Source organism: Echinops telfairi, unplaced genomic scaffold, assembly GCF_000313985.2.
Source record: "Echinops telfairi isolate 266 unplaced genomic scaffold, ASM31398v2 ScPeMD7_11;HRSCAF=52, whole genome shotgun sequence".
Classification (NCBI taxonomy): Eukaryota; Metazoa; Chordata; class Mammalia; order Afrosoricida; family Tenrecidae; genus Echinops; species Echinops telfairi.
The window spans coordinates 28,404,867-28,420,116 of record NW_022103908.1 but is presented as its reverse complement, the minus strand read 5'-3'; the positions used below and the strand labels follow the sequence as shown (position 1 = coordinate 28,420,116).

The 15,250-nt window shown below is 41.4% G+C and overlaps 1 protein-coding gene across 3 annotated transcripts in view; it reads left to right on the top strand.

Moving 5' to 3' along the window:
• Positions 1-1,607: 1,607 nt before the first annotated feature.
• Positions 1,608-15,250, top strand: part of PCDH17 (protocadherin 17) — a 112,237-nt gene continuing 98,594 nt past the window's right edge. For all 3 annotated transcript variants that reach the window (XM_045287134.1, XM_004707909.4, XM_045287133.1), the window contains exon 1: positions 1,608-4,216. In XM_045287134.1, coding sequence (XP_045143069.1) covers positions 1,649-4,216 — 2,568 coding nt within the window. In that variant the 5' untranslated portion in view covers positions 1,608-1,648. The remainder of the gene's footprint in view (positions 4,217-15,250) is intronic.

The following is a 15,250-nucleotide window of genomic DNA, read 5'->3' as shown; positions in this document are numbered from 1 at the left end:
GTAACCCCCGAGGTGGGCGGCCCTGGCTGGACCGCCGCGGCCGCAGCTCCTCGCCCCTTGCCCTCCCCGGGCTGCTCCGAGAGACTGCGAGAGCCAGACTGCAGACTGCATCTCGCCAAACCTCGATGTGTGTTCCTTTCCTCCAGCTTAATCCTTCTACTATTAAAAAAAAAGAATCGAAAGAAAAAAAATACACCGCACTTTATTCGCTTCAAATATTCACCACTTTTATTTCTCGCCAAGGTTTTCCTTTCTAGATGAAGAGGACTGGGAGGCAGGGCCATTGGAAGGAGATGCTGAATAGAAAGAAAAGGGAGGCACTTGACAGCCCAGCCCTGTGAATGCAGAGACTGTTTCCCTTCTAGCGGGAGACAGGGCGAGTGTGTGTGCGAGGACTGCGAGGGGGGCTCCCCCTGCCTTTGAATTCCGCCTCTCCCCCCCCCTCCCGACCGGCACGTCCAACCAGGAGTTGCCTGTTGATTTCCTTTCGCCTGCGAAGCAAACTAGAATTAAACTGCGACCAGAGAAGTCCTTGCTCCCGGGGTGAGAGGATGGGATGGTAGCGGTGGCGACTGGCTTGGCGTAGAGAAATCACCGAGAGCGGGCACTACGAACAGGGGAGGAGATCTCTTTCTGTGTATATATATATATATATATTTATGTATATATGTTTTGGTTTGTTTTTATTTTTTGTGGTTTTTTTCCCTCCTCCCAATTGACTCACCCTACTAACGCTGATCAGACTGTGTGGCTTTCTGGAATTCGAGAGAGCCTTTTCCGAGGAAGAGAGGGAGGAGCCTGGTGGAGGGAGGAAACTACAAATCGGGACACTAGTTCTTGGCGCTGCATTTCCTCCCCTCCCTTTGGCTGCTCGGCAGGGAGAGAGAGAAATACGCTTGGCTGGGAGATGCAGTCCGCTGCCGCCGCCGCCTCAGCCAGCAATGCAAGATTAGATCTCTAAATGCAGCAAAGCCCTGCCTGAAAACAGACCAGCCCGCGCAGCGCGCAGACATTTCACAAGGCGCTGGGGAAGCTGCAAAATCTCACCGGGACTCTCTTCGAGGCTCCGCGTCCCCGTCAATTTCATCACGAGAGACGAGTAACAAGTAAGGATTTCACTTTCCGATCTGCCTGGAGACACACCTCCCCGCTCCCTCCCTCCTTCCAAGTGCCGAGTATTCCCGAGGCTGCGGGGCGGGAGTGGATTGGCCGTGACTGAGCGGGGGCTAGGGAAACCTACGGCTTCCCGAGCTCATTATCATCCCTCCCAGACTCGATTTCCTTCGTGTCGCCAGCCTCAGCCGTTAAGTTTCTGCTGCCCGGAGTCCGGGCCAGAGAGACAAAGCCTGGGGCTGGCCCCCCCAGCAGCCCGGGAGCCGCCGGCTGGCTCCGCGTCCCTGCGGCTCCACCAGGCTACTGCTCCTCGCCCAGTGCAGATGCTGTAGATCAACAGGTTCGAGAACTTGAGCGGAATCCGGAGAGCCCGCCGGGTACCGCAGCCCGAGCGCGGAGGGAAGAGAGGACTGACGACGCCCCGGCTCCCGGCTTGCGTCTCCCGCGCGCGCGGCGCTGGGGCCCCAGACTGGCGCGCACCCACCGGCTCGCCCCTCCAGTCCGCCTGCTCCGGCCCCCACTCCACCGGTCTGGGATGTACCTCTCCATCTGTTGCTGCTTCCTCCTGTGGGCCCCTGTCCTGACGCTCAAAAATCTCAACTACTCGGTGCCGGAGGAGCAAGGTGCCGGCACAGTGATCGGCAACATCGGCAAAGATGCTCGGCTCCAGCCAGGGCTTCTGCCTGCAGAGCGCGGCGGCGGCGGCGGCGGGCGCAGCAAGTCGGGCAGTTACCGGGTGCTGGAAAACTCGGCGCCACATCTGCTGGACGTGGACGCCGACAGCGGGCTTCTCTACACCAAGCAGCGAATCGACCGCGAGTCCCTGTGCCGCCACAACGCCAAGTGCCAGCTGTCCCTTGAGGTGTTCGCCAACGACAAGGAGATCTGCATGATCAAGGTGGAGATCCAGGACATCAACGACAATGCGCCTTCCTTCCCCTCCGACCAGATCGAAATGGACATCTCGGAGAACGCAGCGCCTGGCACGCGCTTCCCCCTCACCAGCGCGCACGACCCCGACGCGGGCGAGAACGGGCTCCGCACTTACTTGCTCACCCGCGACGACCACGGCCTCTTCGCGCTAGATGTCAAATCCCGCGGCGACGGCACCAAGTTTCCCGAGTTGGTCATCCAGAAGGCCCTGGACCGCGAGCAGCAGAACCATCACACGCTGGTCCTGACGGCCCTGGATGGAGGTGAGCCCCCGCGCTCGGCCACCGTGCAGATCAACGTCAAAGTGATCGACTCGAACGACAACAGCCCTGTCTTCGAAGCGCCCTCCTACCTGGTGGAGCTGCCCGAGAACGCCCCTCTGGGCACCGTGGTCATCGATCTGAACGCCACCGACGCCGACGAGGGTCCCAACGGCGAAGTGCTCTATTCCTTCAGCAGCTACGTGCCCGACCGCGTGCGGGAGCTCTTCTCCATCGACCCCAAGAGCGGGCTGATCCGTGTCAAGGGCAACCTGGACTACGAAGAAAACGGGATGCTGGAGATTGACGTCCAGGCCCGAGACTTGGGACCCAACCCCATCCCTGCCCACTGCAAGGTCACGGTCAAGCTCATCGACCGCAATGACAACGCGCCGTCCATCGGTTTTGTTTCCGTGCGCCAGGGGGCGCTGAGCGAGGCCGCCCCGCCAGGCACTGTCATCGCCCTGGTGCGGGTCACCGACCGCGACTCAGGCAAGAACGGGCAGCTGCAGTGCCGCGTGCTGGGCGGAGGGGGCACGGGCGGCGGGGGCCTGGGCGGGCCTGGGGGCGCGGTGCCCTTCAAGCTCGAGGAGAATTATGACAATTTCTACACGGTGGTGACTGACCGCCCGCTGGACCGCGAGACGCAGGACGAATACAACGTGACCATCGTGGCACGCGACGGTGGTTCGCCCCCACTCAACTCCACCAAGTCATTCGCAGTCAAGATCCTGGACGAGAATGACAACCCGCCTCGTTTCACTAAGGGGCTCTATGTGCTGCAGGTTCACGAAAACAACATCCCTGGAGAGTACCTGGGCTCTGTGCTCGCCCAGGACCCGGACTTGGGACAAAACGGCACCGTGTCCTACTCCATCCTGCCCTCGCACATTGGCGACGTGTCCATCTACACCTACGTGTCTGTGAACCCCACCAACGGGGCCATCTACGCCCTGCGCTCCTTTAACTATGAGCAGACCAAGGCTTTTGAGTTCAAGGTGCTGGCGAAGGACTCAGGGGCGCCCGCGCACTTGGAGAGCAATGCCACCGTGAGGGTGACGGTGCTGGACGTGAATGACAACGCGCCGGTGATCGTGCTGCCCACGCTGCAGAATGACACCGCCGAGCTGCAGGTGCCCCGCAATGCCGGCCTGGGCTACCTGGTGAGCACCGTGCGCGCCCTCGACAGCGACTTTGGCGAGAGCGGGCGCCTCACCTACGAAATCGTGGACGGCAATGACGACCACCTGTTTGAGATCGACCCGTCCAGTGGCGAAATCCGCACGCTGCACCCCTTCTGGGAGGACGTGACACCCGTGGTGGAGCTGGTGGTGAAGGTGACAGACCATGGCAAGCCCACCCTCTCTGCGGTGGCAAAGCTCATCATCCGCTCAGTGAGCGGCTCCCTCCCTGAGGGAGTGCCCCGGGTGAATGGCGAGCAGCACCACTGGGACGTGTCGCTGCCGCTCATAGTGACTCTGAGCACGATCTCCATCATCCTCCTAGCGGCCATGATCACCATCGCCGTCAAATGCAAGCGCGAGAACAAGGAGATCCGCACTTACAACTGCCGCATCGCGGAGTACAGCCACCCGCAGCTGGGCGGGGGCAAGGGCAAGAAGAAGAAGATCAATAAAAATGATATCATGCTGGTGCAGAGCGAGGTGGAGGAGAGGAACGCCATGAACGTCATGAACGTGGTGAGCAGCCCCTCCCTGGCCACCTCCCCCATGTACTTCGACTACCAGACCCGCCTGCCCCTCAGCTCGCCCCGGTCGGAGGTGATGTATCTCAAACCAGCTTCCAACAACCTGACTGTCCCGCAGGGTCACGCGGGCTGCCACACCAGCTTCACAGGACAAGGGACTAATGCGAGCGAGACCCCCGCCACTCGGATGTCCATAATTCAGGTAGGAGACTTTTAGCGTAACTGGGACTTCACTTTAGTACTGTGTTTGCAGCTTTCCTGAAACCCTTGTTAACAGGGCAACCCACACTGCCAGTAGCAGTGACAGGAGGGTTTTTTGGCTTTTTAATGGAAATGGTTTATACTTTTGACACTGACAGCTTGTACATTGTGTTCTATACATAACCCATCCTATGTGAATAGTTTAAACGCTGCAAGATGTAAATGACTTGCTTCTGTTGCATTTTTAAAGTTTATTTTTATAGGTTTTAAAATTTTAGGGAAGCCTTTAGTTTTCATAGTTCCTTTAAAATTTCAGTTCTAAGATTACTAGTCTGCATTTCATTCCATAATAAAAGGTTTCCAGAATAGAAAACTTTTCTTGTTGTAGTTAAGGAGGCTGCAATTTGAAAACAAATAATTAAAAACAAACAAAACAAAACCCTCAATGCCAAAATTCAACCAAGGCATAGAGACGCATTAAGAAAGTTATGTTCGTGGGGCACAAAGAAACAACTGTCAGAGTCTCAGAGCTGGAGTCAAATCCAACTAAGTTTTCAAAGATAAAATTCAGTTTTATGTTTTAAATGTGTTGTGAGGAACACCCATTCCGTTTATTCTTCAGCACAAATTGCAGTGTAATGCAATAGTTTAGCTTAAACTTTTGCAATGTCAGCTGTACTCGAAAGTGATTTAAAAATGTTTGAATGGATGCTGGCTCTGCATCATGGCTAGTGAGAACCTGTGGAAGTGTGTATCTGCTGACTTGTCCCCTGTGGTTTCCTCCGTCAGGTTCATATACCCCTTGAAGAATGAACAGAGTGTACCAGAAGGGTCACAGACTCACTTCATACTTTTAAAATGAGAAGTGAAGTCCATTAAGGGAAGTAGATGTGCCAAAAAGCATACTGTGTATTTTCAGTGTACCTAAATTATATTTAATGAAGCTAGCTCCCTTAATTCAAAATTATTTATACATTTCAAAAACTAAGTCACTGTCCTGGCATGCGTATAGATTCTAATAACAGTAGGTGACTGTATTATGTCTAATCACTGCGAGTTTCTTTTACCCACTATTGAGTTGTGTTGTACATACACCCAATCCCCACCTCACGCACCCACACACCCCGCGCACACTTAATTCTTGCTCATTATGAATATGTGTTGCTACAAATTACTCAGGATGAACAGTACTTGAAATTCAAAACTGAGCTTAACTAAAAGTGACATGTAGGAAGCAAGATTAGATTGAGGCAAATGAAAATAATTTGTTTATAATTTCATGCTTTGTAAAGCAAATACCCTTTCATGACACTTGACTCCTTAACATTTTCATTGTTGAAATGAAGTAATAATATCTCCTAGCTAATCTTATCTTTTCTAATATTTTATATGGGTAATGAGCTCTAATAATAGTAGCGGGATTTTCCTTTAATAATAGAATATTCTTGTAAAACAGAATCTTGTGCTTGATGCTGCTGAGTACTGAAGTATCTATTGCACTATTAAATTCCAATGGCTAAACACAGTTTTCTTTTCTAGTGCTTCCTGTATACTAATAATTATGGTTTTTTCAGGTCTATATAAAACTGAAAAACAGAAGAAGAAATTTCTCCCTTAAAATGTGGTTTCTATGAAAATCTTTCTGTGTCTGTGAAATTGGTATTTTTGATCATCAACATTTCTACACAGAGAAACGTTAAAATATCTCTTTGTAGACATCTGTTTTAGTTGTTTTATGAGCCCAAGTACTGCTATATATCTTTCTTTTATTTTTATCTTTGGTGATTTCAAAGATGTCATAGAAAGGTAATGTCTAATCATCCAGTTCATGTACTTCGAGTTGAATTATTATTTACATTTTTATTAAAAATGTGATTAGTGTAGAAGAATTCCAAGCAAGTCTGATTCCTGGGCCAAACTAGGTAGGCATACTTTTGGACTACAGTATCTGAAAGTTTTAGGGGACAGGAATCACGGTACTGCATCTTCACCCTGCAGTCCCTGAGACTGAGTTTTCCTAGAAGAATGGTGATTACAATCACCATCATGATCCCTCTCATTCCTTCATTAGCACTAACACTTAAGCCAAAGTAAATGACACACCTCATCCCCTCTCTTTTTAATAGCAAACAAGGGCAGAGCTTGTAGAACCACCCCTCAATTCTCTTTCTTGCACAATTTTAATTCATGCTATGGATTCACAGAATGAGCTTGGGTCTTAAATCTCTAAAATTATTGTTCAAAGTGTCTCAAATGTTGTTTCTGCCCTGGAAATGTCCTCAATATAAACTTAAGTCAAGTTTTATTTCCTACTGAAATTTGTCTGTTCTGAGGATGCTTTCTGAATTCCTAACATGCTAATTTCCTTTTAAATGGATATCTCAGTACCTTTTGGAGAGTAAAGGAAATTAACCACAATGACTCTCCTTCTTTAAATACAGATAACTAGTGTGCTGCAAATGTTTTATTTGAAGTGTCATGCTTACGCATGCTTAACTGAAAGCATTCAAGTATCCTATATTCTTGTTTCAAAAGCATCTGTTAGTGGATGTAGTTAGCACAGACTTCTGAGAAAATAAATTTCATATGTATTTCTGAGTGAGAATTTTGATTCTCAAAGTTCATTTGGCCTACCAGGTACTAGATATAACTCTTTGCTTTCAAGCATCTTGTTTACAAGATGCACAATATCTTTAAACTGATAAAATGAGAAGCATTTCATAATTTGTTTCTTTGAGATACATGGACATACAGTGGTGACAAGAGATTTAGTAACTGCATGATTTAAAATGATCATTTTACAGCTCGAATTCAGATTTGTCTATGTAGCAATGTGTTTTGTCTGGTACAAAAGGCATAAAGCATTAAGGTTAAATATGTAAAATATGTAAAATTCTTCTTGAGTATTTTTATTGAATATGGGCACAGAATAATGACAATAAACTGGTGTTAAAAAAGTGGTTTGTGGGGAAAAGATATTGCAGATTTTTTTCATTCCCCAATGAAGTTGAAGTTTGTCTATGAAGTGTTCGAACAATAGAATAGTTATTAAAATAATCACAATCATGTCAATCACAATACAAAGTAATTAGAAGTGAATCTTTTATACATTTTAAAGCTATAGAAATCAATTTCAAAGAATATGAGTCCAGAGGTAAGGCAAATAGTTTATTACACAAATTTATAGCAGAAGGTCCCATAGAAGAAATTTACATATGAATTATTTAGCACATCAATATTAGAGTCTGATATCAAACAGAGATCATGACTTCTGCTGAAGAAGAATTGGTAATGGTTGGTAGACCAAGAATTTTTTTGTAAAATCTCAGAGTATCTCAACAGGTGGTTTCAGCAAAGGTCCTCTTTGTAAAGAAGAAGGAAGCCTGGGGTCCTTCCTCACTGGTGGAAGAATTTCCAGGTTGATCAGACATCTCTGCTTTCAGATATCTTTTAATAGTACTACTATATGTTGCTTTAACATGAACTCAGAATAAAACATTGAGCTAGAAGAAGAAAAACCACTAAAGTAAAAGTTTACAGGAAATATATTTTAATTCAGTATTTTACAGTTCAATTTAAAGATCACATTACAGTTGACTTTAGAAGCAAGGAAGATAGAACACCTTTTTTTGATGTACGTGGATGGCCTTTTCAATTAAAGGACATTGAGTACACTGCAAATGCCAAGAGCCAGTCAAAATACACAAAAAGTGAGACTGAGGCCCCAGAGGACCAAAGTATCATAATGTAAATAGTAAATTCAACATTGAAGAGTGAAAGGGCGAAAGGAAAGTGTATATTTTAGGACCAACATTATCCATTGTCTGCCCTTATTCCTGCCTCTCTAATATAAGGAACCCTTGGTAACAGACACTCATAAGTTCCCATTATCATGATCTTCAAAACGTTTCACTCCAAGATGCTTCCTATTTCAGAACATCTGAATCTATCTCTTCATTGGCGATTTTGGGAATATTCTGTTGCACTGTTGTTCATAAAACGCATCTTTTGATGAGGTACACGCATTAGTTTCGGCTTTATAGATGTGCATGATTATTCATGAGGGGTTGCTGGACTGTGTAAAGGGACTGTCTGTCATGAAGGTGCTTTCCAGGCGTGTTCTGTCCATTGGTATTTTTTTCATAAAGATTGGTTTAGTTTAAGGATTTTTAAATGGAGCTGAAGGAGGTTGGATGCTACTTTGAGTGAATTTGAGTGCACAGTCATTAAAACATTTCTTTCAGTTTCATCATTAAACTAGCACAAGTAAACCAGATATGCATACTTTTGAAAAGAATTGGGCGTTCAGGTGCTTGGAATTCCTTTGGTTAAGTGTTTACACCCAGATTATTATGATTTCAGTTTTTGTTTTTATTACTAGATTTATGTTTCTCTGACAATCTCAACTCCAGCACAAATCTGTGTGCACTTTTCTGTTTCACAATAAATTAATACCAGAGATCAAAAATGATTTATTTTAATACTTGTTGATTTAGTAATGATTTATAAGATAATTAGATCTTTGTCTATTAGCTTTGACTTCTAATAAAGTTCTTAGATAGCACGTAGAAAGTGCTTTAGCATCCTTGCATGGAGATGATAACCCATTTGTCACCAAAAAAAAAAGTCATAGAACTGACATTTTTTAATTTTGCTTAGTGAATTCTATAATTCAAATAAATATATATAAGTTTCCATGTAGGATTTTGAAATTTTGTTGTTTAAAGAATCATTTAAAGATTTGCGCAATCACTAAAGAATTTAAATCATAACACAGTATGCACTAAAATGATTGCACTTCCCTGAACACATTGCTTAAGTCAAGAAAAGATATTTACATAATCTAAAATATTATCTACCAACTGACTGTATTATTGAAGCTGTGCAAAAGTGCATAGTTTTCAGAAATGTTTCTTCATAAAGTTCAATACATTATAGATATTATTTTAAATGTTGCAATATATTATTGCAGTTTTGTAAAATGAGGACAAATTAAATTAATATTTTAAAAGTAACTCCAAGTATCACATTTGCTAAGAGACTAAAAATTATCCATATTTTAAGGAGAAAAGTTTTCAAAACCTTTAGGTAGCTAAACTGTTAAAAAAGACAGTATTGATAATTTGTCATGTTTTAATACCATTGTCAGGTTATCAACTGACTTTTCACTGTTAGTGCTGCTTGTGTAATATAAGAAAATAGAAATATATCTATAAGAGTAAAAGGTGTAGGTTATGATACATCTTATGTTTTTTAAGATTCTTATTGGTCTACAGGCATTTTTGCGTCAAAGGTTGGTCCGGCCTATATTTATGAAATGTGAAAAATAAAAAATTTTTTTTGACAAAATAAAAGTACGTGTATAGATATATCTGTGTCTCAAATCTCAGTGGAAAGTGTATAAGTGCCCTCTCAGTATAAATCTTAGGCCATTTATATTGGTCTCAATTTAGAGGTCGCTCTCTTTTTAAGGATGACTCCAAAGCCTTATCTTAAAAAATATAGGTAAAATGAAGACTTTTCAGCTTTAAGCAATTTTAAAGCTTCTTTACGTAGAGTCAGGCTATTCTGGAGAGAATGAGTTCAGGAACAACTGGCTTTCATTGAACAATAGGGTTAAATTTATATAAAAAAGGGAAAAAGAAGCAAAACCAATAACAATAACAACAAAGTCTTCTCTTCCGAGTGTCATCCACCCTTCTGGGAAGGTGGCACTGTGGCTGGAGGCAATGTGATAATAGACACTTTGAGTCTGATGATGAAACAACAGCAGGAGGAAGGAGAAGCCTCTAGAACTGGGCTTATTCCAGTTAAGAAGTTAAACTTACCTCCCTGAGGCTGACAGTACAGTCCTGCAATACACTCAATAGTGGGTAAATTCTTACAAATGCATCTGCTAATTATGATATTAGTCATTGCTTCAGAAGTTATTCCCCTCAGTAATACTTCTGTTTAATAAATCCCATCGGGCATGATCTAAAAGTCGTATTTTAGTAAGGCCGTCAGGGAAAGCTTTCTTTCTTTTTTGGTACTGAATTCCTTCAGCCAATGACTATATATTTGTTAGAAAATAGCATAAGGTTCATTTTGTCTGTTATTCTGAAGAGAGCGTGACTTTGGCCACCCACCTACAAAACACTTTTAAAGTTCATCAGCCCCACACTAATCTATTGTCAATCTCATTTAGTAAAAGGAGATGTTGACAAGAATTTCCCTCAATGGTTTTACAGTATTTCACAGTTAGTCATACCCTTCACCACTAGCTTTGACAGTGATATATTGCTATCCTTTGGTCTTCTGAAATAAATGATCTATAATAGAGAAGTCTGTAATGACATCAACATTCCCTGCTGTGACAAAGCAGAAACATGCTCCTGCTTCCTCTGCTGTGATAGAAGCATGCACTCAACATTTTAAAAGGTAAAGCAAAAGAATACAGACAACAACTTGTGGCAAATTGCCTGATGCAAAATTGTGGCTGTTATCTTATTTGTATGCACCAAGTTCTTCCAGTGATAGTCATGCAAAATTAGTTTCAGACAGTGTTTGAGAGACATTATTGATATATAGGTGACATACTTATATTTATCCGTTCTGGTCCTAGTGACATTCTGATTACTGAGATCTGTAGGCTTTGCCCTGGACCTCTTCCAGGCGGTTTTATTGTAGTGAAATGGCTCTTACAGTTCATTGAGCATCTAGCATAACAGAACTGCATATGATTGGCGCGTTTGCATATATTTATTCGAAAAAAAATAAGGCAGTTAAATGGCATAATTATGGGAAAATGAATCATAACAATAAAAGACCATTTAAGTTAACAAGCTTTGTGATCAAAGGATAAATACAGGTTGGATAAATGAGACTTTAGATGTAACTAATCTACATAAATAGGCTTTGGTCTGATTACAGTGACAGAATATATTAAAATAATTTAATGGTATTAGACATGAATTTTATTCACTTATTTTAAAATAGAGACCTGTGCTCTCATTTTCTCTATGCCTCTATCAAAAAACAGTCTTGAAAAGTTTTCATGTACAAAGAAAAATGGACCAGGTAAAGATAAACCTTGTAGCTTCTGTTTAGTTTTGTAATAGTCTCCATCTGAACAATATTTAATATTGTAAAACTTGTAATGTTTGTGATTGATTTTTAATTATTCAACAAATTTAAGGGGGAATTTAAAGGACCATTATTTGTTTATTCTCTTCATCATCCAAAGGCAGCCTCTTTATCAGTGAAATGCAACCTTGATAGAGTTTGAAATCTAGGATATCAAAACTCAGTTTGAAGTCTCTCTCTCTCTCACATACATACTTATACACAAATATATACACACATGAGTGTTTACACGCGTATACTGTTTTCAAGAAACACTAGCTACCTATTTGTAAATTGTACTAAGAAATGATGTAGACAATGGCTTTCTTTGTTGAAAAGTTTCAATGCTCTTTGATTGCATTTATGTTTTAAAATAACAAATTTATCCCAAAATGTGACCAGTTAAAAAATTACCATTTTCTCAACAACTATGGAGCTCTATATGAATTTGCTTTAGTTCTTCTAGGTGATAATTTAAGAAAGAAACCCCATAATTGAATCACAAATCATGAATTGGTATGGTTCTCTACAATATTTCTACCTGAATCCTTACTAAACATTGCTGAGAATGAGTTGATTATATGTATACACAAATTTTTTGTGTCCTTCAATTCATTAAAACGCAACCTGAAAAATATACCAGTAAGCGTTAGGAAATAGCTTAAAATGGCAGTAAGTTCCTTTCATAAAACAGAATGCTACAGGTATTCAACATAGGCAGGCGTGTTCTTGGGGATCAAAATAGTCTTATTGTTATAGGCCAAATTTAGATCGCCATGTCTTAGATTAATTCTTACATTTGAATTTATTTATAGTAGTTTTGAAAGTTCAAAACTACAGTTTAACCCTTACAGCATACCATTTCCTTTCTAATAATAGCCCCCAATACTTTTGTTGAACACTATTCATTTTATTTTTCACCCTGCAAAATTTATGATTATATTGCAATTATTTTATCATTGAGTAGTGGAGAGATTTGCTATTCCTTCATCATGCCAGAAGAGTTGCATATGTGGAATGGAAATTTATAAAATCAACTCAACTTTATCTTGCAAAGAATTAGCTCACTAAATTTATAAAATGACTTGTATGTGCTTTTTACTGATTCCATTTCGATAGATGGAATGACAGTAAGAAATGAGAATTCCTGAGAAATAAAGTACTTAAAATCATAGCAATATTTGTTAAAAATTAATGTTATAACTTCAGTATATTGAAAAATGAGGGGATTAGCTTCCAAGCAGGATAATTTTCATATCAAATGTGATGATTGCTTAGTGGTATTCCTTTATATGAATAGTAGTCATACAAGCTTTCTGAACCATATAAAAAATAATTTGATTTCCATACTCTGGTCAGCAAAAACAGAATGTTGTCCTATTCTTCACTATATTTTTGGGATATTAAATGCTTCCTTTCTATTTTGTGCTAGTGGTTTTGCATCTATGTTAAAATAGTATAGCTGCAATTAACTTATTACATTAATAATGTGAATAAGAGGAGTTGTAAGTCATGACAAATAAAAGAAAAATTGACTTCATCTTCATCATAAATTTCATGAAGGCCAAGTTAAAAATTGCATATAAAATTGTTTTCACATTGCTTCCATGCAAGACTCTTGGTTTGTTTTTTGCTATTACTTTTAGCATTTACTGACCTGTGTCACAATAATTTTTCCTTGTTTTTTGCTAATATCTGATTATAATTTTGGCTGAGTAAGTAATAAATTCCTTATTTAAGTGGAGTTTTGAGTTATATATTGACTGTTCATATTGTACGCATTGAATATCTTGTCATTTTAGAAAACAGTGAAATTATGCTTATAATTCCATATGAACCTAAGTATAAAGTACAAGATTATTGGCAGCAGATAGTACACAAATGACAACTATTTAACGTCTAAACAGACTCATCGATTGAAAAAATCAAATACGTATAACTTCATATGATTGAAAAACAAATACGTATAACCTCGTATGACTGAAAAAACAAATACCTATAACCTTGTGACCTTGATGGCGTAGTAGTTACACCTTGGGCTCTGATCTGAAAGCTCAGCAGTTTGAAACCACCAGCCGCTCTGTGGGAGAAAGCTGGGGCTTTCTACTCCTGTAAACAGTTACAGTCTCAGAAACTCAAAGGGGTAGTTCTAGCCTCGCTTATGAGGTCCTTATGAGTCTGTATAGATGGCACTGTGGGTGAGTTTTTGAGTTTTGTATGTCTAGTGCACTCAAAGTGATTATTCGCTAACTTTCAAATCCTGACCAACCAGGAAAGCCACTATTTATCCCTAGTTGTTAATAAGAAAGGATATAAGAGAACAATTCTATAGAATCAACCCCATTCACAGGAATGTGTAAGAGATATTGGCAAACGCCTATTACTCATAGTGTGATCCAGGTTATCAGATGTGCCAGTACCAACAAATAAAATAATAACCTAAGTGGTGAGAAACTGGAAAAGATTAACACATTTAAGGAGACCTTTTTTTAAAGCAATAGACTTTCAAAGATATTTTATAATCAAGACAATTACATAGTAATTTGCGTTAAAATGCATGCCCAGTTCCCCATCTCAAAACCCAATTTGTTACCACCTGTGGCTATTTCTATTAAAAAAAATGAAAAAGAAACATAATTACTATGGGTCTCAGCAGTCCTAGAGTAAATTTTTGCAATTACAATACCTCCCTTGGGCAGATGTGTGAAAATGGCAGATTAATTCCTGCCAGGATCTTTCTGTTCATCATGCATTCTTAGATTTAGTGTTGCCTGCTTTTTAGAGTGGCTCAGATTGCTCCGGTTATAGGTTATGCCGGTGTTTCCATAGTGAATCTCTAGAAATACAGAGCCACAGATCAGCCATTAACTCCTACCCCAGGTGAAAAGTCAACACAGGACTGCCTCAACAGAGGACAGGCTCGTATTCCCCACCACTTGTCTCGGTTGCTTGGCTAAGTTTGAAGTTAGACCATTTGGCAGAGCTAAGAAATCAAGAGATTGTGCTGCAGGTAGAAATATGTGGTCTTTTGAACTACAGAACAAAAATGGAATCCACGAGAAACTATGGAAGTGCTTTTTATTCTGTGCTTGATCCCAGAGCTACTTGATACCTGAGGATCATGAATAGCCAGACATTAAAACTGGATTGCTAAGAGGTGATTCAGCACTTTCCCTGTATTCAGACATCCCTTCCCCCACCCCACCCCCGCCCCTAATTCTGATATGTATACTTTGAACTTAATACAGATCAAACTGGTCTACCCACAAAATAATGAATTCAATTACGTTTGAGCCATTTTAGGTGTCGCCACTTTCCATTAGTTAGGTGTCTCATAGGATCCTTCTTGTTTGCCACTCTGCTGACAGAAGCAACAGGGTCCACTACATAATGGACACTTAAGTAACAATTATTTGTGATTGACTCTAATAGTTAAGTAATTTCCCATGATTGGGAAATCAGATATTTACTAGAGGTTGATCCTGATAAGACTAAGGTCAAAGTCTAACATATCTATATAAACCTAAAAAAATAAAATTGGAATGTTGCATAAGTTGACATTCTTCTTTTGTCTTTGTTACAATATAGATACCTTAGATATAATGAACATTTCTACATACTTCTATCGATAATGTAAATTAATAGCGAAAAGAAAACAGGCTATGAAGTTTCAGAATTATAAGCATCAACTTCACAAGATGTGTGTGTGTGTGTGTGTATGTATGTGGTGTTGATAGGTGCTATTGAGTTGGCTCAGACTCATAGTGACCCTGTATGCACAGAACAAAACACTGGCCTGTCCTTCTCCAGCCTCACAAGTGTTCTGCAGCCATGGTGTCAAGCCATCTGGTTCAGCTCTTCCTCCTTTTTGCTGCACCTCTACTTTACCAAGCATGATGTCCTTCTCAGGAGAGGGTATGCTGTGTGAATG